At 37.9% G+C, this 25,889-nt stretch overlaps 1 protein-coding gene across 4 annotated transcripts in view; it reads left to right on the top strand.

Moving 5' to 3' along the window:
• Positions 1 to 25,889, top strand: part of DIAPH2 (diaphanous related formin 2) — an 857,286-nt gene that overhangs the window by 628,846 nt on the left and 202,551 nt on the right. For all 4 annotated transcript variants that reach the window (XM_059909954.1, XM_059909955.1, XM_059909956.1 and 1 more), the window contains one exon: positions 4,942 to 5,106. In XM_059909954.1, the coding sequence (XP_059765937.1) occupies positions 4,942 to 5,106 (165 nt within the window). The remainder of the gene's footprint in view (positions 1 to 4,941; positions 5,107 to 25,889) is intronic.

The raw sequence follows: 25,889 nt of genomic DNA on the forward strand, positions 1-25,889 counted from the left end.
AAAAAATTAAGTAGAGATGACAAGCAGGCAGTTGATTATAAAAGTATCTCAGGGGAGAGACTGGAGCTACAAGTAATTTGGGAGCCATCAATATAGATGGTATTTAAAGTCATGTGAATCGCTCTGGTCAGTTAGACTATAGACAGAGGATTCAGGACCAGCCCTCAGGGTACTCTAACATTTTACAGAAGTTGCCAGAGAAGGAGAGGAGGTAAGAGGAAAAACATTTTAAGCATGAGGGTGTGTGTCATAGAAACTAAGAAGAGTGGCTAAATGTGTCAGATGTGGCTGAGACATCAAAAGGAGGACAGAGGGGTGAATGTTGGATTTGGCAACGTGAAGGTCATTGTCATTATAAATAGTACACTTCTACCATGTGAAAAGAATGTTAGATTAGTATCATGCAGGGGTCTATCATGATGTCTACTATAGGGGAGGAAAAATAATTGTTTCTCTACCCTACTGAGTAATTGGCTGAGGACCAACCCCACCACCACCACCGCTTCCCCGTAATACAAGACAGAATAAATAACAAGAGAAAACCAGAGAGAAGTTAATAAACTTGAATACCTCATGTGTACCTGGGAGATACTCAGAGAAAAATGAGTAACTCCCCAAAGTAGGCTAAGTCACCAGCTTAAATACCATCTTCAGCTAAGGACAAATGAAAGATGTGAGGACACCCATAATGGGGACGAGCGTTACAGGGAAAAGCACCATAAACAAGGATAAGGTTTGTTCTGCAGGTTTAAATCTGCAACTTCACCAGTGATACTCCTGATACCCTTGATTCTCTGGTGTCCTCCTTCTCTTCCTGGTACAGAGAGGAAGACACCCTTACAAATGGAGATTTCCTTTATAAATGGAAATTTCCCTTTCAAATGGGTAACTTTTACTCTTTTCAGAGCTTTTCCTGTGTCTGCTGTTTTTCAATCAGCTCAAAATAATCTATGCCAAAGAGGCATATTTTGGGGTGGCACATCTGCTCACCTTCACTACATTCTAACCTTAGATGGATGAGTGCCTTTGTTTTTTGGGGGGCGGGGGAATGTAATTTATTATGTTTACAGTTTTATTGATAAAATGAGTGCCTCTTATCTAGTTTCCACAGCTCTAAAAATTGGAATAGTGGTATTTCTCTGCCTTTTTGACAAGGTTGTCATGAAGGATATGGAACATAGTGGAAGGAAAAGTATATCGTAAAGTCCTGTACAAATGCAAATTAATAAGGAGAGTTATTTGTAATATTAGATTATAAACTGCTTAAGGGTCTGGATTAGGCTTTAATGATCATTGTGTCAAGCACAATGCTTAGCATAATACTAACCAGTATCTTGCATTTAGTGGTTGCTCAAAAAAAGAAAAAAAATGTCTTAAATGAAATAAAGAGGTGGAAAGGAATGATGGTGTCTAGTTCTTTTTCACCTGCAGAATCCCAAGTAGGATTTGGTGACAGGGTTGCTCTTGTGAAAGATTTCAGTGCTGAGTCATGCCCTCCATCCCTTTTACAAAGTAATCACTGTGAAGAGAAGTAAAGGACTTGGAGATTGGGCTGCTTTCCATTTGTTATTTCTAAGCGAAACCATTCCCAGAATTTTTCAGATTTTCTCACTTTGGTATACAGACAGAATTTCTGAAATCAGTTTTTCTTCTAGGAGAGCAAATTTATGAAATTGTGTATCACCACATGGGCATATTTTAGCTGGTGAAAAATTGTGTTATGATAAATGGTAAATGTCCAGTTTTTTTGCCTTTTTTTTTATCTTTGGCTTTTTCTGTGTGTTGTACAGGTGTTGAGCCTTCTGAAATATACACAGTTTAGTACCTTGCTACAAATAGAATATAAGTAAGTGACCTTTGCAAAGCGTGTATTCTTAGCAAGTCTGGCATGAGTCTGTTTTATTTAGGCAAGAGAGACTAGAAAACAAAAATCTAATTTTCATTCTGTGCTGAGAAATAAAGAGAATTGTCTTATTTCTGCAGCTCTCAAACAGGATGTTCAACACTCTTAAAAATCAAACAAATAGGGACTTCCCTGGTGGCACAGTGGTTAAGAATCCGCCTTCCAATGCAGGGTACACGGGCTCGAGCCCTGGTCCGGGAAGATTCCGCATGCCACGGAGCAATTAAGCCTGTGCACCACAACTACTGAGCCTGCGCTCTAGAGCCCGCGAGCCTCACCTACTGAAGCCCATGTGCCTAGAGCCCATGCTCCGCAACAAGAGAAGCCACCGCAATGAGAACCCCGCGCACTGCAATGAAGAGTAGCCCCCGCTAGCCGCAACTAGAGAAAGCCCACGCACAGCAACAAAGACCCAACGCAGCCAAAAATAAATTAATTAATTAATTTTTAAAAATAAAACAAATATGATATTCTCAGAGGTAAAATCAGAATATGTAGGTAGCATTACATACAACCCTTTTGTTTGTAAAAAGCAAGTAGAGTAAGTCAGAAATGCATTAATTCTTTCAGGTCTATTGATAGCAAAATGGACTTGAGGGTTGAAAGATTTAATGTCACTCCTTAGCAAGGAAGAGGTTGTTGTGTGGCTAATGTGAATGCTAATACTTAAGTAGCATAAGAAGGAGCCTGGGAAGGGGAGCATCTCACTTTTAAAATCCTGCTGTATCCTGTAAGTGTCAGCTGCAAAGTGATTTTCCAGAAATGGTCTGATTTCCCCACTGACTTCCATTGTGAAACTAGAGCTGTGTTCCCATGGAAAATAAATTTGGCCCCAGGTTATGATAAAACACACTGAAGAATTCAGAAAATTTTATAAAATCCAGCATTTCAAGACACAGTTAGCAGTACCTGATAAAATAATACTATCACAAAATGTGAATACACTGTAGTAGATCTTAAAATAGCACACCCGAAACTGTGCTATTATTCTTTTTTTTAACAAGTCCAAGTCTAGTACCTTTACATTTAAAGACATTTTACTTCTGTGATCATTATTGATTTTTAATAGACTTAATTGTAAAAGGTAGATTTGCTTTCCTTTATATTCTTCATGGTTAGTCTACTTACCTTTTTCTGAAGCATTCTTATCAATTAACATTCAAAAGCTTTCAGCCATAGAAGAAAGACCAGAAGGAAATGTCCCAAAAAGTTCACAACACTGAGTTGTTGGAAATTTTAGTTTACTTACAAACTTTTATATTTCTAAGTCACCTAAAGAGATAATTTTCTGTATCTGTATCTTCTATAATCAGGAATAAAGTCGATAATTTCTTTCTATAAATTTACACATAATGAGATACATTTAGTTGGACACATTTACATACCTGGTTCATTTTATGCTTGGTAGTAGTGGTAGTTGTTATCACTTTTTTGATAAAATTTTAAAACAGTGATGTAATTAATTTTGGGATAAATACTTTTCTGTAGTATACTGCTGAAAGTGTAGTCCTGGTGTTACCGAACCAAACTTGGGTCCTCTGGCCACACACAGTAAAGCCAATCTACTGGCACCAGGTTGTGAAGGAAAGTGCAGCATTTATTATAGGCGTCAGACAAGGAGAGTGGGTGTGGGTGGCTTGTGCTCAAAAGCTCCAAACTCCCAGAGGGTTTCAGGGAAGCCTTTTTAAAGACCAGGTGAGGGAGGGGGGTTGCAGGGTATGTGATCAGCTTGTGCATAGTTCTCTGATTGGTTGATGGTGAGAAAACAGGGCGGTGTCACAGGGGTTAACACTGTCAATCCTCAGGCTCCAGTAGGCCTGGGGGGCTATGTGCTCAAGGTCACCAAGTAGTTAACCTCTTCCATTTGGTGGGGGTTTTAACATCTGTAAAACAACTGAGGAAATGTGCATCAGATACTGTTATCTAAGCACTTAGAAAGGAGCTAAAGGAGAGGATATGGAGGAGGGGTCTGTCATGGGAAGGCCTCATTGGGTCCTGCTGGGTTACACTGGACTGGCAGCCTCAGTATCATCTGGGAACTTGTTAGAAATTATAATCCTCAGGCCCCTGGGCTCAGGCTCAGCAAACAGCATTCGGGTTTGAACAAGCCCTTTGGGTGATTAAGGTTCTAGAGCTACAGCAGAATCTCTCTCTCCCTCTCTCTCCCCTCTCCGTCCTTCCCTCTCCAAAGCTCTTCCTCTCCTCCCTTCTTTTTCTCTCTCCCTCTTTTTCCCCTCCTCATATGGGATATATGTGTATATGTATATATACACACATATAGATATATAACCTATATATAGAATTCACTGTAACCTCTCCATCTATATAGAATATGTATTTAAAAAAGAAAATATATACTTATTTCCCTGAGTTTTTCATTGCTGTTTGTTTCTACCCTACCTCGCTCCTAAAAAGATATGAGGCAGTTTTCTGGTGTTTATACGTCTGTGTTTTCATTTAGCAAACATGTTCTTCATGGTTATACCTTAAGTAGTTCTGCCTCATTTATAGATTTTCAAAGCTCACTAACCAATATAATGACTCCAGCAAGTTGTTATGGGCTGAATTGTGCCCCCTCCATTCATGTTTTGAAGCCCTAACCCTCAAAACTTCCAAAATGTGACTGTATTTGGAGATAGGACATTTAGAGAGGTAATTAAGTTAAAATGAGGTCCTTAGGGTGGGCCCTAATCCAATATAACCAGTGTCCTCATAAGAAGCGGAGATTAGGACACAGACAACACGGACAGAGGGACCACCAGGTAAGGACACAGGGAGAAGGCAGCCATCTTCAAGCCAAGGAAAGAGGCCACAGAAGACAGCAAATTTGCTGACACCTCGATATTGTATTGCTAGCCTGCAAAATTGTGAGAAAATAAGTTTCCGTTATTTAAGTTACCTGGTCTGTGGTATTTTGTCATGGCAACCCGAGCAAAGTAATGCAGAAGTGTTTACAGAAATAATGTTATAATTCAGTCTTAACATCTAGTGATTGCCTTGGAGGTACTATTGGATCATGTTCCTTAACAGAAAGCTACAGCTTTACAAAGGGTGCCAGAGAACAGTATGAAAAACTACTCACCATGCACAACAACATGATAAAGCTCTATGAGAATCTTGGAGAATACTTTATTTTTGACTCTAAGACAGTGAGCATAGAAGAATTTTTCGGTGATCTCAGCAACTTCCAAACTTTGTTCCTGGTAAGTAATACGTCTTAAAGCCTTGCAAGGCCTGTTGCTTTTGTTCTTAAATAATTTCTTCCATAGACATTTTATTTTACGTACCTACTAACCATATTGATTTCATGTTATAGCCCTTTAACAGGAATTGACAGATATTTTATACCTGTGACATGGATTAAAAATTGTTGGCTGGCTTAATGTATAATGGGAACCTAAATGAATTATCTTCAACTTTAGGTACACATGGGAATTTTACTGTTGAAATATTATAGAAAATGAATGAATTGGTATTCAAATGACCCTGATTTTTTATACAGCATAATATTATAATTTGACCTAGCTTAAAAATTAACATCTAAAATCATCTTTTACTCAATACATTAAAATGCTGTGACTGATGAATAAGTTTCTTTCATAGTCTAGATGAGAAACTGATTCTAAATTGGACTCTGTATCAATAAATGACCTGGAATACCTGAAGTTTCTTTCAGAATGTGAGCTCTCCTTTTTCAAACTGTAACTCTTGGGGATAATGGTAAACGTTAGCATTAATCGGAGGTCGATTATCAGGGTGCCAGTTATGATGCTAGAGGGAAGCAAAAGCTTTGTTGTATAAATGCTGTGGGAATATTTCTCTGCATCCAGTGAAGGCATAGAAGAGCACAGTCTCCGATTATGATAGTAACAGAAAGATATGCACAGTAGTTGATATCAAACAGGTAAAAGTCCCTTTATGTTAAAGAAGGAATTCTAGCAATTATCCCCAGCAGGAAGATCAATCAACAAACTAATTCATTGTAGTTAGAGGTATGTTTCTATCCCCAAAGCAATCCTTTGCTAAATAAGACTCTCTCTCTTAATTGATGGTGTTGCTCCATGAAATCATTTGATTTTGGTGTGATTTGCACAGTCTATGAAATACAAATATACTTGTGGAAAGCACTTGCTTTCATCTACTGATTTAGGACAGACAACCGAGAGTACACCCCGGCTTTGATAATAGAAGCTAAACCAGAAACTTTCATAAATATGATCATTTGTCTTATTTTTTGCTGAGAATATTATCTGATTTTTGTCTTAGGTCTTTGCCTCTTAATAGACACACATATTTAACTTTTTAGCTGGTCAATAAGTAGCAAAATATATTCTACTGGCAATGAGTGGCTTTTTCAAAACTTAGACGTTAGGAACACACCCAGGTTATACTTACTTGGATAATTTTCAAAAAGAAAAAAAAAAATGTATGTTGAAAAGGGACGGGGACTAGAAAATACACTTCAGTTGACACGGAAAAGATAAGTCCAATAATTTTCTTCTTTGGTAACATCAATGTCTATGGGTTAATAGAGATGAATAAATATAATTAATATTGTCAATCTCTATGAAAAAGGACCTTGTTTTTAACATAAATGGGATCCTAAAACACTGCCTGTCATATTATGTGCCCCCTACCTCCCCAATACGTGGACATAGAGTAGAATTTGCTGTACTTCTCTCATGTTGCAGCATTTGTTTAATTATAATTCCTGTGTGACAGCCTATGTTTAGTCCTATTAGCCAGATGCTTAGAAGGCTTGCCAAGAACTTTACTTGTATTATTTCTCAGTCATAGCTTAGTTTTAAAAAGGTAAAGATATTATTGTTAAGAAGAACTGATTCTATGTCCTGGTGCTCTCACAAACAAGCTATGTGATTAGATAAGTCATTTATCTTTCTAGCTAGTTAGCTAGTTAGTTAGTTAGGAAATGGTGGGATTACACTACTGATCTCAAAGAACTTCTTTCTCTTTAGAGTCTATGAGTCATGGTGGGAATTTCAGAGAGTCATTTGTATTCCATACATAAACAGGATATATCTTTTTGTCTACTGGCTTCACTGTGGGTGTAGCTTGAGTACAGGGAAATTATTTGTCACAAATCATTCTCATTGTAAATAAGTTGACATTCTGAAGCTCGGTTGTGTGTGCATTTAAGTTAACTTCTTGAGAACCTGCTAAGCGTTTGGGAGCTTTCAAAACAGGTGACCAGCTCCTACACTGTGTCTTGGCCAGCCATTGCCACGTGTCCTACAGAATACTACTGCTACCACTTCTATTTACCAATCCTTTTAGACTTGCTGTCATGAGAAGTAGTGTGCAACTTTTTAGCTCTTTTGAACTTGAGTTGGTCACATAACCTCTCTGGGCATCAGTTTCCTCATTTTTAAAATATGAGTGATAATTCCTGCCATGGCTTCCTCACCATGATGTGAAAACACCTCATAACCTATGCTGTGCAGATGGAGAGTATTATTAGCCATTCTCTGCCTGTCCATTCAATTATTACTTATTGAGAACCAACTTGATTTTGGTAATGCTTTAGTCCAGAGACAAAAGGGAGAGAATGGTTTCTATCCATGAGTGGAGGGCGACGGACAAATGCAATATAGTTTGATAAGTGCTGCCGTAGGAATATGTCAGGGTGCTATAGTAATACAAAAGAGAGACTGCCTAACCCTGCCTGAGCTGGCCAGAGAAGCCTTCATAGGGAAAGTGACATTTAGGCAGTCTGGAAAAATCCATAGGACTTTGACAAGCTGACTTTGACAAGTAAGTTTAAGAGTTTTACACCTGACCTATAAGCCGAAGACTCCTAAATCAACATCACCAACTTCAGTCAATCATCTATGCTCACCATGTCCCTGTTTCATAGTGAGCTTAAGGTGATTTCACTCTCCCAGGGGAGGGAAGAACCTTGAAAGAGAGACAAAAGTTGTCATCGCCACAAGTTCCCATTTTCTTAGTGCTTTGTGTGTTTGGCCTCAGGGTTCTTGGCGCTTAAAAGCATATTGGACTATAGATGGAAGCAATAAAATACCAGTAGTGCTGAGAAGAAAATAAGAGTTCTGATTCATGTGCTACCAAAAATTACTTCCAAATGAACTCAGAGTTTCATCTTGGGAGATCTATTTGGCATGTGTAGCATAAACAAAATACAGATACCAAAAAAATCTTCCTAAAAGAGATAACCTCTAAAAGATGGGGCAAATGGAAATAAACAAAAAGGGTTGACATTATGGATTAAGACCTTTTTCAAAATAATCACATTCAAATGAATGAAAGCAAAATTGGGCAATCTCTATGAGATGCTGCTCTATAAATTATTCATATCATTCATATTACATATTACTCAACTAATAAGGATATTGAAGATGTTCAGTTGAATGTCCTATATATTGTCATGAAGATATATGTAATTGGAAACATTTCTAAATTCAGAATTAAGACTCTCTTTCTAGTTAGCTTCTCTGAGAGCAGGAGAGTTTTAAAAACTGCTTATAATATAGGCAAGGTTAATTAATAATCCCTAAATTTAAGTTGAATATTTTGTAGAAGAAAAATTCCAGATTTACATAATATCAAAACATCTCTTTTGCTTATCCTCCTTTATGCTTCAGTCATTCGAGTAGCTCAAATAGTTGACTGCACAGTCTTTTTTCTTTCGAGATATTTGGAATAGAATGTTCAAAATCAGTGAACCTTGTGTGTTTCACCACCATGCAGCATCTTCCTTAGGCATAAAAATTAATTTCAGCTGTTGGGAAAGTGTTTGAGGCAAGTATTATACTTCAATAACTTTCATAGCTCCAAATAAATTATAGAAAATATTTCTTTCCTCTTTTAAATCTGTCAGTTTCCTGCTGCTTCTGTGTGTTTTTGATTTGTTTTTTAAAGAACAATCTGTTACCCAGGCACTCAATAAATATTTGTTGTGTGAGCGTCCTCATTCTATATCTTATATACTAGAAATAGAGGAACAAGGCTTTATAGGATTATTAGATCCATTGGCCTAACTTAAGAAGAAAATGTTACCATTACTATTAATCAGGCTAGCAGATTTCCCCTCAACAAAATAAGTGTTTGCTACTGTTCATTTGATAACTAAACTTTAAGAATTTTTTTAAAAATCAAGACTTTAACAATTTTTCAGCTGCTCTTAGGTGAGCATTAAAACGGCTAAGTGTTAGGAGGCTAAGTGATATCTATAAATCATGGCGTTTTATGCCATTGTTCAGTCTTGTTGCTTCTACCTCCTAAATATTTTTGGACTTCACCCATTTCTCGCCAAGCCCACTGACGCTACTTTAGTTCTGGGCCCCCGCCATCTCTCAGCTGGACTATTAATTACAATGATGTCCTGACTGGTCTCTCTGCCTACTTCTCTTACCATTTCTAACTTCGAATCCATTCCCCACATTATAGTCAGAGTAAAACTTAAAAAACCAAACAAACAAAATAATGTTACTTTCCTGGCTTATGATTCTTTAATGACTTGTGTCCTCAGGATAAAATCTAAACTGTTGCAAATTAATGTGGTTTACAAAATCAAAAGAACTAAGATTACTTAAAGCCCAGACCATCCTAAGGTTGGCTGAATAAGCCATAATCACTTGAACTCTCCTTCCAGACTGGGAAAAGTCAAGTATTGACAGTGGAGGCAGCAGAACAAAACAGCAGGAAGTGCCTAAGAGGACCTGAGCCTCTTACAACAGAGAGAAACTTTGTGAGCACAGTATCGAAGGCTCAGTAAATGAAGGCCTGGAGGCAAATGTGTGATTGTCATCTTGTGTTAATTGCTCACTAGCCAGTGTGGCATCGGGAGTTATGACAACCAAGGTCACTCTTATCTTAATTCTCAGTTAGGGATGTTCTTCCTTCTGTCTTAAGTAATTGTTCTTTTAAAATCTAACCTTATCTGAAAGCTCCTTGTAGCCATTTTGGCTTATGGAGATACTTAATTTTGAGAAGCTCTCATTTTCCTCAAGCCATCTTCCTCTTTACAAGGACTCAATCATGTCTAAATCTAAACTATAATTGGAAAGCAAGGTGAGCATCTGCATCTGCACTCAAAGGCTAAATTGATAATATATAGAACATTTTATTCATTCATTAAAGGCAATTTGCCTTTAAAGAAATGAGGATGAATTTTTGCATAAAAAGACTGTGTATATAATCCCTGATCCAAGAACACTAAGTTATTTTGAAACATTTTTAAGCCTTCAATTCACAAAGCACTTGACATTTAAAGGAAACTGTAGTACAGTATTGTAAAAATGGTGGACTTATGTTAGAAACCAAATATGTTCTTGAACAAAGAAGTCTTAATCAGTAATATAAACTCTATTATCTAGAATTCCATCATCCAAAATCTCTACTAGATGCCTCAAAAGTTGATTGCAAAGTTGAAAGCAAAAGCATATTTGCTTTGCCAATAAAATGGTAATTAATATTATGAAGATGCCCTTGAGAAACAGCAAAGACCCTGATGTGCCTCTTGAAATAATATAGTTTTATTTGTAAGCTAACTGTCTCATCACCTGTGAATTCAGATGTTTACACTAGTAACAATAATCCAGATATCCCAGATTATCTCTTCTTTACCCCCACTGGCAGGACTCAAGCTCTCTGCAAAGTCTCCACTCCCACAAGTACATCTGGAGTCATCTCATATGGGCTCAAACATGTGTCATCTATAGTCACCGCTTGACATTTGCCCACACATATTTGAGTGCCTCCTGTTCTAGGGTGATGAGGATATAGCATTAAACAAAATAGACAAAGTCCTGCCCTTTCTGTCCTCCTGCAGCTCTCACTCTGCTGAATGCCTTTTGCTGGCAAAGCTGCTTGAGTTGCCCTCAATGATAATGGCCACATCCGGGCCAAGGTTGCAGTCTCCTGCTGCTCCAATTTTGCCATCAATCCTTGCAGTCCTTGAGTGTGGGGTTATGCTCAGTGCAGACGTAGCCACGCTTCCTGAGACCCTTCTTAAAAAGTTTATTTCTCGTCTCTTCTGATCCCTTTCTCCTTGGAGGCTTAAAAGTTTTTTTTTGAAGTCCTAGAGACCTAAAGGGGATCCTAAAACCATAATCCCCTCCATTGCCCTTCTTCCTCCCTTTTGTTCAGGCACCTAGGCAGGTATCTTCCTTTTCCTAGAAGGCAAGGATAAATAAGGTACCAGCATAAATCCTTTCATGCAGATAGAGCCCTAAGGGCCCACCAGCTCCCCCTATTTAATCACACACACCCAGATAATTCCCTTTGAGCTCAGATGGGACCACCCTGGCTACATAACCTTAGGTTTATTTTGAGCTATTGCAACTCTTTGAAAATAGGCAATCCATGTAAAATACATGGTAACTCTATTAAGCAGAATATTTGACCAGAATACTTCATTCCCCAGCTGTGCCGGAGAGCAGACTTTACTGTATTATGCAGACATCATTGAATTCTTCTTTAGAAAACGATGTCACCTATCAACTGTTGCATTCTGTTTGACTGTTTACTTTGGGCCAGAAGTAGATGCCCTATTTTTCTGATATGATTGTTCCTTGTATAAATAAGCTAAATATTATATCATAAGGAACTAAAGGAATATGTAATAATGGCATCCATGGTTTAAAGAAAACCCACATTCCCCAACATGAGAAAAATGCCTACTGGTATAAATGGTTTTTAAATGGGTATACATTTTAGATTAATATTATAAAAATTTAGGATATCATAAATGTTTCTAAAGATATTTCTCAAAGTTGTCAGAATTGTTTATGGCAAGCTGGATATTGCCCTTTAGAAATCTAAGACAACATAATAGCTAACACTGAAAATATTAACAAAATCAGTTCAATGCCTACTTTTCTCATTAAAGTCTAGTAATAACTAGAACCAGGAAACAAAATGCAATATCTTTAGTTCTAGCAATAACACCTCACATAGAATTTTTCAAGGAAGTGTTCCCCATAAATAAGTTATTATTGAATTATATCCAAACACCTGGAAGTGATGCTGAAACTCGGCCTCTGTGCAGTGGTGCCGGATCGAATTTTGGAGACAGAGTTTTGGGTGAAGTAGAGAAGAATAGCTTTATTGCTTTGCCAGGCAAAGGGGGACACAGCAGGCTCATGCCCCTCAAAACTGTGTGTCCCAACCCAGGGGAGTTTGGTGAGGAGTTTAATAGCAATGGTTCAAGGGCAGGGTTGCTAGTAAGTATCAGGGTATGTGCAGGGTCTGCATTCCTTTAATCTGGCCTCCCGTGGTCTCCTGATGAGCTGTGGTTCTTGAGGTTATCAAACTATGACCTTCTCTCTGGAGTGAAGAATGCTTCATCAAGCAGTTCATCTTCCATTTGTTGGGGGTTTTAGTTCTGTAAAGAACTCAAAGATATTGTTATGTGTATCCCTTGAGGCGGAACCAGGACCCTGCCCCAAGGCTGCACTACTGTTTCTTGGCTGCCCCTCCCTTGTCTCTGCATCCCCTCCCTTCCCTGATTAGTAACTGTTTGAACCTGCCATTTGGAACTCAAGGAAGGTCACGGAGGCTGGAGTCTATTCTCTACAAACAAGAAACAGGGGACACAGAAAGACTTTCCTGCCCAGGAGGCCCACAGGGTCCTGCTCGGTTTCACTAGCAGGAAAGTTATAAGATAAGCAGGAAAATATATGAGCTGACCTTTTCCAGTGGCCCTGAGATTGGCCAAAGCTATTGATTGTTATCAAAGCCTGCCTGTTAAAACCTGAGCAGGAAGATTCCAGAGGTTAATGCTACTGGTATCACCCTCTCAGCTTGCTGTTTTTCTTCATTCTGCTTCATCCTCATTTGTTTATCAGAAAACATGCCCTAGTCCCTGTACGAGGCAGTAGGAGGCAGGACTCTCCCTGGAACCCTGCCCATGGAGCTCCTTTTGCCCAATATGTCTCCTCCCTCTTCTTCTCCTCCCCCCACTTCCTCTCCAGTTGCTTTAACAACTTGTTCAAGTCACTTCATCTAAGAAGCCCTCCCTACTGCTCCAACTTTAGCCTAGATATCACTTCTGGGTACTTTCGTACCTCCATCCTAGCATATTTTACCCTGTAATGTGTTCATCTCCATATCCTCAGAGACCAGCACTATAATTAGCCTACCATGGGTAGGCTAATCACTAAGGATATGTGTGTGTGTGTGGGTGTGGGTGTATACACCCACACACACACATATATATACACACACACACACACACACACACACATATATACTCATTGAGTTATATTAACTCAATGAATTAATTTAATAATGAATGAACCAAACAATCAAAGATGAAGAAAATCAAATTTTTGGCTGTCCAGAGCTCACATTCTAGTGGAAAAGGCTGTCAAAGGAACAAATTCTAATAATAAAATGATACATATATACAAAGGGCTTGTGAGAAAGCAGAGGAGAGAGGCATTTGTTCTGTCTGATTTAAGGAAGGCTTCAAAGAAGAGACATGTGTACTGCAGCCTTTCACATTTAAAGAAGTCCTTCCTTTTTTTGTTATTCCCCAACTGAGTTGGTGTTTATGTATAGTGGTAAACATGTATATTTCCTAGTTTTCCATGCTGAGTTCAAAGTGGAAACACAATTATTTCATTTCCAGGGAAGCAGCTTTCAGGTAGTTATTATGATCTAAAGGTTATCTATCATATGGTTGGACAAGCAGTAACCAAGCTTCAATTACTTCTTATGACTGACAGCCGGCCTGAGCAATAGGCTAATTGATGCAGATTATCTAGGGCAAAATCAGTTACTTAAAGACTGACTTGTCTGGTGTTTGGGGCAGTGGGTCTTATCCAGGGATGATCTTGCCTCCCAGGAGACATTAGGCGAGGTCTAGAGACATTTTTGGTTGTCACAAACAAGGAGGAAGTGCTGCTAGCATCTAGTGGATGAAGCCTGGGATGCCGCTAAATATCCTACAATGTACAGGACGGTCCCTCACAACAAAGAAATAATCCTTGGCAAGATTGAGAAACCCGGCTTTAGGGTTATCTGCTAAAGATTTTTTTTTTTAAATTTTCATTTGGAAGACCATGCAAGGTGACTCAAATTAATAAGCAGAATTTGTACTAGATAAATTAATAATGCATCTATTTGTCACATCAATTTAATATATTAACAATAATTTCAATTATTGACTTGATCACTGTAAAGTATTGTTTTAATTACTAATATTTTCTGTATCATTGAAAGATGTTCTGGTTCATATGACTTGTAAAATTTTTAAATCATGCATGTTAATTGTAGGAAAATTAGAAACCATAGGCAAAAAAGAAAAAAAATATTAACTGAAATCCTACTACCCAGAGATAATATTAATAGCTTGCCATATATTCTTCCAGACATTTGTCTGTGCAAGTACATATGTATTTAAATTGTGAATATATTTTTCTTAAAATAATAATAATAAAAAGTCTTGTGAAAGTTTAAGCCCTAAGTGTATACTTACTTGTACTTCCTAGCAGCTTATGCCTGTATGTATATGATCATCAGCATTTAGTGTATAGTGCCATTGGTTATCCCTTCAGTTGTGATTTAACATATTAATTAGCTCATTTCATGATGCCTTTTTCAAAATACCTGGTCTTTGGTGCCATGCTAACCATCATTGACTATTGGAAGTTACCTGTAAATAGACCGGTGTAATCTTGCTTTCTCTTTTTGTTTTTACATAATACCCTCATTAAACTTGCCTGTGGCAATTGGTAATTGGTGAATTGCCAGTTGGGCCCATTCACACTAGTGCTTCATAAGCCTTCTGCTACTTGTCTCTGCTGTACATTTTGATTTAAGAACCATTATTTACCTCAGCTAGGCTGTCTTTTAGTTAACAAATGCAAACTGTTAATTTTATAAGGGGTTGTAATTTAATCACAGAAACCTTTCACAAAAGTAATAGTATGATTTGAAGTCAGACCAAATATCCTTCTAAATATATCTATCTATATTTATATAAATACATTTATATAAATATATTTATATATTAAATATATATATATGTTTTCCTTTTGTTTCCTCTCATTCTCTCCTTGAATCAAATTTCAAAGTCATAGAATACAGTCTTTGAAGCCCTTTTTTTTTTTTTTAGATCTAAAACATGTTATAATCCTGATGATGAAACAGTTTCTATTTTTGCTCATATAACTGTTTTGATTTTATTTTCTGCAAGTGTTTGGTCTCACAATAATCAGAATGTCCTGATTTTCTTGATAGGACTTTTAGGCAAATCAGAGATTGTATGGTATTCCCGAAAAGCCAGGGAATAGACCAGTCATTCGTTTAAATCCTGGCATTTTGAATTGGAAGATGTTAAAAGTCTATTATTCTTCAAGATCTTATAAATTCTGTGTTCAAATTAGTGGATTACTCACTATGATGGTTTAGTTGAAGTCATTTATTTTTTTCAGATTTCACTAATAGTGCATAAAAGAGCCAAACTTGTTTATATGGAGACAGTATAGTTTGGAATAGTGTAGAAGTTGTTTTTGCTCCGTTGTCTTTGGTCTAGAAGAAAAAGAAACAAGCTTCATGTACATTAGAGACAAATAAAGCCACAGTGATTCGGAAGAGCAAGACAGATGATCAGCTAAAATGTGGATGAAATAATAAATATAACTGTCATGACCAATTGTAATCTCCAGATGGGAGATATGGGTTGATGTCCCTTACAACCTGGAAACTTTATTTTGAAGATTAATTATTTTTAGTGTTACAAGCCATTCTCCTTCATCAGATGACATCTCTAAGAAAGTATTTGCCCAAGTACTTGCTCCTTAGTTTAAAATACAAGATTTATAAATAAAAAATCAATTTCAGATTAAGCTTCTTTAATACATCATAATTATGTAGTTGTTCTTTCATACTATATTAAAAGTCTAAAGCATATAATATTTTCATAGAAATACATTTTTATTACATTTGAGCATTATTTAGGCCAAATAAGTTTTAGATAATCCTTTAGGCCACAGGCTTTAATGCATAGGGCAAATTAATTTATAACTATTACTGTAACTATAACTGCTTATGTATGTAGATATTGCTGCTCGAATATTTTTGTAAGTGCCTGGAAAGTATCTATAAAATAGACAACCCAAAAGTACATTGCTGCTCAGCATTGTTTGAATTGCCAAAAGTTGCAAATTCGCAAAATACAAATGAAGGAGATGTTTTTGTGAAATGCACACTTGGGTTCATTTAAATAGTTTAAAAAAGAATCTTGGGGAATAGAACTTTAAATAGAAAAGATTATTTGTTTATTTCCAAGGTACCCTTCTTTGTTTGTTTTCTGTCTTTAGCTGGAATATGCTGATACAAGACAGCTCTGCTTTTCCAGCTTGCTTGCTTGCTTTTTCTCATTCATTCATTCAGCAAATATTTACTGAGTTCCCACTGAATTAAAGATACTGTTCTAGCTACTGGCACTTTTTAGTTTACTAAAATTTCTGCCCTCATGAAATTTGACTTGTAGTGGGGAAAGCGAGATAATAAACTATAAACATTATTATTAGGAAAATAATGTGTTACAGCATAATAAACGCAATGGAAAGAAAAAAAATGTGCCAAATGGGAAAGCCACATGGCAATGGCTGACAGGTTTCAGCATTAAAGTTCCTTGTACAATCAGTATTTTAAATTAAGACTTAGATTTTAGCACTATAACTTTTTCTGTAAGTATAGGAATCACTGAGTTTTCTTGTTTAGAAGACTTCACTAGTCACAATTAGATGATTTTTTTTATACAAACCCTAACTATTTCATAAGTTGTGTATCCTTATGTGGTATAGGAGAAATAAAAATGAATTCTGCCCCCCTTGAGAGAAAGAGTCTTCCCAAGGGCTTTATCATTTCAATTAAATAATTATAACCTTGTCATCTGAACTATGGAGGCTATGCAAACAGAGATCTTACCTAGAAGCAGACAGGAGCTCTGACAAAAGATGGGATGTATAGCAAAGCATGTAGTACAGTAAAAGCATACTTTTAGTGCCAAAAAAGTGAAAAATTCTAAGGAACTTACAAAGACATTGAGTTCATCCTGGATTCTTTTTGCCCTGGTCCTTGTTCTCTGCCAGCTGTCAGCTAATTGATCTGATAAACTAATGCAGCACTGTGTCACTCAATTCTCCACTACATGCATGCCCTTTAAATTCAGGACAGTGCCTTAATCTGGCAGAGCAATTCTGCTGTCAAGAACTTCTTGCAGCATGGCTAGCTGATAGAGGAAATGTTGGGGAGAAAGGCAGCCTTTCTTGTACCTCTGAAAGAACATCATGTAAGTGGCTGCCTAATCTTTCTAGGTCTAGGATTTTTTTCTCCCCATCAAGGACATTCCACAACTCAACTTGTCTGTTTTGGTCTCATAATCCAGCTCTATGATCTGTGTTTTTCAGATTGGCATCCTCTGGTATTGGCTTCCCCCGTGCTATAGATCAGGGATCAGCAGTCTATGACCCAGGGGCCAAACCCAGCCTGCCCTCTGCTTTTATAAATAAAGTTGTGTTGGCTCACAGCCAAGCTCCTTTGTTTCTGTATTGTCTGTGGCTGCTTTCACTCTATGATGGCAACGGTGGTGCTGAGTCTTTGAGACAGGGTCCATATGACCCACAAGGCTGAAAATATTTACCATCTGGCCCTTTACAGAAAAAGCTTGCTGACCCTTAATATAGCACATGCAAACAAGGGGGTGGAGGTGAGATTCTGCTAGGGAAATCACAGAAAACAGATACAGTCTCTTGTGTTTTAACTTTCAAATGCAGTCCCTCCTTAAGAGGGGTTAGCTTTTAGAGAAGATGGGAATTAGGAGTTTCACTAGAAGAGATGTGGTATCAACTGGACTGTTGATTTCCCCTTTCCTTTCCAGGTGACATTCATGTCTTTATATATTGCCCCTGAGGCAGAACTGCTGCCCTCATCTTGCATGCTCAGCAGGATACTGCTGGGAGTGACCCAAGCCTTAGTGAGACCCAAGTCTTGCTTAGCCGATAGTCCTGAACTTACTTCTGTATCCCTGGAGGCAAAAGATACTGTACTTCTGTGTCTTTTTAGTGCCTATAGTAGATTAGATATACAATATATGCTTTATACTCCTGATTTTCCCCCTACTCTGCCTTATACTATGATACACACGTATCCCGATCAGTAGAACAATCCTTTGTCATAACGTGGGCAGGATTTCTTGGTTTTGACTTTCAGTAGGAATATCTCCACAGTCTATTCCTTTGGATCCCCGTCCTTCAATCTTAAATGTGAGCATTACCAAGGGTCTACCCTTTGTCCTGCATAATTTTTCCTGAACAGTTCATATCTATTCTCACGGTTTCTACTCTTTCTTGAGTTGTGATCTTATTCTTCAGCTCTAGCCTCAAGTTTATTGTCTGTTGGGTGTCTCTAACTAGATTTCCCACAACTGTCTCAAACTCAGCATATTCAGAATGGAACTCATTACATCTATTCCCAATTTCCTGTTTTGGTTAATTATATAACTAATTAATGAACATATTCTCTGTTTTGGTTAATTAAATAAACATATCCTCTGCTTCTGTTAATTAAATAAACATATTCTCTGTTTTGGTTAATTATACGACTTGATATCTTCTTCTCTGCCACCATTCACATCTATTCAACCCCCAGTTCATGTTGATTCTGTCTGAATCACAGTCACTTCAACTGCCCTAGTTTTGGGATTTGTTGTCTCTCCCCTGCAGTAATCTTTTCAGTCATCCTGACTTCAGACTTAGTACCCTCCAAACCATCTTTATACCACTGCAAGATATTTCTTTCTAAGACCTAGGTCTCCCATTTGCAGCGACATGGATGCAATTAGAGATTATTATACTAAGTGAAGTAAGTCAGAAGGAGAAAGACAAATGCCATATGATATCACTTATATGTGGAATCTAAAATATGACACAAATGAACCTGTCTATGAAACAGAAACACAATCAGGGACATAGAGAAAAGACTGGTGGTTGCCAAGGGGGAGGCGGGTGGGAGAGGGATGGAGTGGGAGTTTGGGATTAGCAGATGCAAACTGGTATATATAGAATGGATAAACAACAAGGTCCTACTGTATAGCACAGGAAACTATATTCAATGTCCTGTATAAACCATAATGGAAAAGAATATGAAAAAGAATGTATATATATGTTTAACTGAGTCACTTTGCTGTACAGCAGTAATTAACACAACACTGTAAATCAACTATACTTCAATTTTAAAAATTTAAAAAATAATGATAAAACCTAGGTCTCACTGGGAGACCCATCTTCTCAGACCTTTAGTGGCCGCCCACGGGTGACAGTAAAGTCTAAACTATCACTTGGAAACCCTTGACAGTCTAATTCGCCCCCAACCACTCTTCTTTTCCTCTGCTTAGAATGCCATCATGTGCGCCATCGTCCTTTCACCTGGTGAAATCGTTTTCTTCCTTCAGGACTCCGTTCAGTGGTGACTTTCTCCATTACATCTTTCCTAATCTCTCCTCCTCAACTCCAAGGAGAATTCATCACTCCCTAGTTTGTATGCTTCCATCACGTGGTTAGTGTGATGTCACACTGCGTTCATTATAATTGGTGGTGTGCAGACCTGCTTTCTCCTTTATGCTGTGAGTTCCTCTGGAATAAATGTATCTCACCTGTCTGTGATTTTTGTCACACAGCAGAGTGTGTGGCACATAGTCACCAGCAGATATTTATTGATCCGTAACCATATTTGTAACTGGCGATCGTGCTCCTTGTGTGCTAGACATCTAATAATAAATGTCTTTTGTATTAAATGCTTCAAAGCCCTCTAGCTGTCTCCTTCCCCTTCCCCTGGCCTTCCTTGGCCAGTTTTTCCAAAACCTTTCATTATTTTAATGATTCTTTTGACTCTTCATCAACATTGATACAGCAAATATTTGACTGAAGTACTTAAACTTATCTACATTCACCCCATCACTCATCATTGTGAAATCCCAAAGTGACCTATATTTTCCACGTACATATAACTCTTGAGTGAGCTATCCAAAGGCACAGGAAGTACCTCATGTTTACTGTTTTATTTGTACATTCTAGTATCCAGCCTCTCATTTGTCAGCATTACTTTGTGATTTACTGTTCCCTTATGACTGACTGTGACCCCTTAAATCTTCATTATTTATCCATGGCCAGCTACTCCCCTGCTTATGTCTCTAGGATGTTTTTCTGTTTATGGTAAAAATCATTACAGAAGGACTATTTTTCAAACATACACCTGATCTTTCTACCTTCTCTAAGTCTTGCCATCTTCAAAAACCCTTTGAAGGGAATAAAACTTTTATTTAGGGGAGTTGCTGCATTTTAAAAGAAGAAAAATAGTCGTTAAGTTTTACAGGATAAAATTTAGTCATATTAAATTTCTTAAGTATATCATAGTGTTGTATTTTACCTTTATAGTACTTAAGCATAAACATGCACAGTATGTAGAAAGTAACATTGAGATTTCATTGTAGTAGAGTATCTGTGAGTCAGAAAGGCATTATACAGAAGTTCACACTGAAAGAAGTCAAATCTAAAATACAACGTTTATTATTGCAAAGCTTTGTACAGGAAATAAAATCCAGTGTGTCTGTAAACTCCCTAAATCCCCTAGTAAGTTATTTGTCCAACATGTCAGGCCTAATGGCAAAATCCCTCTATACCAATAAATAAGGCAACTTAAGCAGAAGATTCATGATGAAGCCAGAAAACTCCTCTATAAATAATGGCATAGTATCCAGGGAGGAAGGAGGTAAAGGAGAGGGCAGTAGATCATTAGCATAGTAAGACAAGGATATTTCCATCAGTAAGGAAGCAGTGATATTTGGCCAAATCTAGGTCATGATCAAGGATATAATCACAAGTGGGATGGGTTTTACATTGTGGAATGTAGCTGCAATGTGCATATACAGATGGAATGGCTTGCTTCCCAGAATACAATCACCACCATGTAACAATGTCCTTATTATTTCTAGTTTTGAAAAGAGAATCTTAAAGCAGGATACCCTGGTCCTGCCCTCTATCCTATCCAAACCCAATTGTGAAGTGATCCACACTCTAATTTAATTTTCAGGTATTTTCACAGATCAACTCTTTCTGGCTATAGCAACCCCAGATTCAAGGGGTTGAATAACAAGATATTCATGTTATTTTTCCCGTTTTATGAACTACTGACTCAGACATACATACTTCTAGAGCCAAAATATCCTAGAATAGAAAGTGAGGAATTCCCCGTGGGTTTATCTCGTAACTCAGGCTCCTGGCATGTTTTCCAGAGCCTTTTAGCAGCTAAATAGCTATTCTTCAAATAGGTTTTTAGAGAAAGCAGGTTCATAACTTGACTTGGTTCCACTGCTTTGCCATTCTTACTATAAAATTCTTTTTAATTCTCAAACAGAGTTTCTCTTCTTAAAGTTCAAACGCAGGCACTGTTATTCTGCTTCTGGAAACCTGGAAGATATCAGATAAGCTTTGTCCTTTAAATAAATATCCACTTCCATGGATAGAGTTATATCCGTGTCCACGGATAGATAGAGTTATATCCCTTAATCCTGTCTTCCCTGAGCTTAGTTATCCATCTTTTTTTGGTTCGTGGTTTGGCATTTCCCAAACTTTCAGCATTTCCCTTATTCTTCATTAGAGTTCTCCTCAGGTTTTTATATATCCCTTAAACAAAGGAAGATCCAGATTTGTGAGGTCTGAGTTTATATAAATTGGGATGATCCATTTAGGAAAAAGAATATGAAAATATTTTTCTTTTGCAAACTTCACAAAAACACATGGGCAGGTGAACACGTTGCCAGCGCCCCTCCCCCACCCCATGCAAGTGAGGGGTACTGATGCCCTTGCTTCATTTAGCTTCATGGTGAATCTGCCTCTGCCCTTAGAGTTGTTCCTCCCATAAATTAAGCACAGCTCTTTAAAAAAGGCCAAACTGTCAAAAGAGATAAACCTAAGTCAGAATGTTGTTATCACACGTGCTAAGCTAGTATTTACACTAAATTAATCATCACTGTCTTCATTAATTAAGAAATACTTATTACATGCCGCCTTTGTATTAGATGCTCTGTTCAGCTTATACTTGAGTGCTTATCTGAATATATCATACATGAAGCAAACTAAACCAACACAGCGCCTGCCCTTTCAGATGCTGTTAAACTAAGCCAAGACTGAAGCAAATGTACATAAAGGAAATCTTTGGTTATCTGAATCCATGTTACATATTTAACATATATTAACATATATGAAAAAGGATGAGCGTATCTTGACGTGATGGTTAGGGAAGCAGTCCTTGGGGTCTCCAATTTAATCTGAGGGAAGAGAGGTTTAGAGGTATGCTCTCTCTCTTCTACTTAATGAAAATGACATTTCCCTTACCAACAATACAGCATGGAAGTGTCAGGTTCACTGCAGGACCGCTGTGACCTCTAGGGGCCGTTTTGCCATGCTTTTCTGTGCCTCATCAGCTTTCCTTTTTTTATTTGTGTTGCTTGGCTTCCAGTCATTGTTTAGTGTTATATATGTTTCTCTATGTATGAAAATTACCCTGATTGTTCAGACATCAATAAAGGGAAAGGTGCTACCCCATAATTACTGGAAGGACATCTTTCTGTCAGTATCCTGGAAAGTGGGACAACAACTCATCAAACAATCACCTTCTTCTTAGAAGAGCACAGAGTTCTGACTGGCAATCAAGATGGCTTTGTGAAAAGTAAATTGAGCAAAACCATTTTCGTTTACTACTGTGAAAGAATTGGTGCCTTGTTAGTCCAAGACAGAATCTTTATTCGCAAAGAATTTGATTCCCTCCCATGTGACATTTATTCTCAATGATGACTGAAAAAAAAAAGAGGATCTAGACTCTAGGCTCTAGAATACTATTTCAACTGACAGTCTAGGAGATTGACTGAAAGAGGACTAACACTCTAGTGCTTCTTTGGATGACCCCGAAGTGCCAGAAGCACAAGAGCCTTGTCTGTGATACTTTCGCTGATCCCCCTACATGGTAGTTACTCAATGAAAGTTTCCTGCTTCTCAGAGAAGGTACAAGTCACTGGGTGCAAATAAGGCTCCATTTGCCTTAGCTTTTTTGCTTCCTGGGCCTTTTCTTCCTTTCCCTGTCTTTCCCATCACCAAAAGGACAGAAAAATTATCAATGGCAATAAGCCCAGAGGAATTTCTAACACTTCATTAAAATTTATATATATATATATATAAATTTTAATATGTATATGCAAATTTAATATATATATATGAACATTTTTTTGATGTGTATCTTCCCTCAGAAATAAGTTCAGTTAGGAATTAGTCAAATAGAAAATAATTAAGGGCATCAAGCAGACAGCATAGACACAAGAACATGCATAAATTCACTAGAAAAAGGTTTTTGATTCTTAGTGTTAGAGTACTAATCGTGAATCAGCAGTATATGAGGTATGACTATTTTTTAAAGACAAACCAGAAATGTGTAGAGTCAAAGGAATTTTACCCACATTGTTATCTTAATTGAAAGAAAATGACAGGGCTTCCCTGGTGGCGCAGTGCTTAAGAATCCGCCTGCCAGTGCAGGGGACACGGGTTCCATCCCTGGCCTGGGAAGATCCCACATGCCGCGGAGCAACTAAGCCCGTGCGCCACAACTACTGAGCCTGCGCTCTAGAGCCTGCGAGCCACAACTGCTGAGCCCACGTGCCACAACTACTGAAGCCCGCGTGCCTAGAACCCACGCTCCGCAACAAGAGAAGCCACGACAATGAGAAGCCCGCGCACCGCAATGAAGAGTAGACCCTGCTCGCCGCAACTAGAGAAAGCCCGCGCACAGCAATGAGGACCCAACACAGCCAAAAATAAAAACAAATAAATAAATAAATTTATAAAAAAAAAAAAGAAAGATAATGACGTTTCCCAAAATATTTTGAAAATGCCTGTTTTAGATTTGTCCTAAGGGTTATGTGGCCTGTGCTTTAGATCTTTTCAGGGGTACTAAGTCTTTGCAATTTGAGGGTAGATTTGATTTTTGAAATCAGCCAAAAGTGATATCGAGCCAAGTTTTATGAATAAGATGTATGGTCGAACTGGGTAACAAAATCTCTGGTCAAAAATATTGCGGATCTAAAATAATGAGAGTGATTTTATTTGATTCAGAGCTCAATTCTGAAAGAGGAGTTTCAATCACAGAGTAATGGTCCTCACCAAAATAAGTTTATGGCTTCCCAAGGTGGCCATTTGAAGGATGGGATTCCTGGTTTCAACAGATATATTGGAACCAATCTTACAAGTTTACAGTTGCACCTTAAAATGTTACAAAACAAATGCTATGATGTGTTGCGAGAATTAGAGCGTGGAAAACTGGGAATAGCCTTACTCTAGATATTGGTTAGCCCATCTTTTAGGGTATTTTTTTCCCAGCTTGGTTCATTTTTGGGGGTGGGAGAGACATACATATGAGGATGGAGAAACCTATAATTTAAAAAATAATGTCCAACAAGGAGAGAAGACCCAGGGGAAAACCTAAACATTATTAAATTTATAGAGAGGACTCTGTATGAGAGACTTGTTATTTTAGAAAATGATGTTGAGCGGCTTAATTTGGAGTCCAAACTAATTTTCCTAAGGGCCTCTCTTACCCCATCCCTCCTCCCAGCATTTACACTACAAAGTCAGAAATTGCCCCACATTGCATTTGAGGATCAGCTTTACTTTTGTGGGACTCAGGCACCACAGTGCTTCCTAGGGACACCTTATACCTCCCTGATGAATTTTTTAAGGAAGATATTGACCAGGTTTCTATTTCTCAGCAGCCAATAGACAAGATATGGGCTTAAGAAACTGACAGCTTTTAATTAGACGTCAGGAAGTATTTCCGTTTAGAAGTGATTAAGTATCAGCATAGGTTCCTGCAGGAGGTCATTGAACCCTATTCACAGGCAGAGGACTGGAGCACATTTCTTGAGGGTCTTTCCTGTTCTGAGTGTATATTTCTACTTGTCAAGGTAATCTGATATTCTTTTCCAGGTCTCCAAGGTGCTTTTCAACCCACCCAAATTGGTCTCATCAAAAACCTAATTGATTGTGCTGCCTCTTGCATCTTCTAAGATGGTGACAGTAATAAGGCAGTAAACTCAGCTCTCGGAGCTGTAACATACCACTTGTTTTGCCCTTTCCCCCCACCCACCCCTCCCCAAGATGCTTTCCCATTAAAATATCTTATCAGTCACTTCAGAATTTTATTTTGTTCCTTTGGTTCAAAATAGAATTTTTTTTTAAGTTATAGATTAACTTCCTATAGGCGCCCAAAGCGCTTCGTAGATTTTAATCAAGTCGAGGTCCATAGAGGCATGTCAAACTCAATTGTTTTTCTTTCCCAGATGGAAAGAGGGATACTCCAATATCTACTAAGAAAAATACGTCTGCAGAAACTTGCAGCATTTGAAAACCTCTTCCATGCTCCAGATTGTCGATTAACTTCTAGCTAATCAGAGTTCAGCATTCTAATGGACTGTGACGGGAGAGGCAATTTTTCCTCCAACTTCAGATCCCATGTTTTTGCAGTTGTAAGGCAAATTTTAAAAGAAGGCCTTGGGGATTACATCCAGCCTTCATTATCGGTGCATGACCGCTTTGTAACCAACTGCAAGTTTAATATACAAGGAGATTTGCACATAACAGTCTTCTTTTCTTCCTTCTTCTCATTTTGAATAATTTACCTTCGAGATTCTCTTCACGACCACACTAGTGTGCAAAGATCTGTTTGTCTGTCAAACCTCCTGATATGTACAGCATGTGAAAGATGCATTAATTTTTTATTTGTTTCCTAAGGAGGCTGAACAGTAAGCTGGTTGTGCTGAATACAAGAGAGGGCTGCTTTAGTGAACATATCCCGGAATTCACTTAACTGGCTTCCTCTCCTGCAGCAGATCAGTTTCTTCTATGAGTCTCCCCTCTGCCAAGAGGGAGTCATTTATACAAATAAACTCAAG

This window comes from Balaenoptera ricei, chromosome X (genome assembly GCF_028023285.1).
Source record: "Balaenoptera ricei isolate mBalRic1 chromosome X, mBalRic1.hap2, whole genome shotgun sequence".
NCBI classification, from domain to species: Eukaryota; Metazoa; Chordata; class Mammalia; order Artiodactyla; family Balaenopteridae; genus Balaenoptera; species Balaenoptera ricei.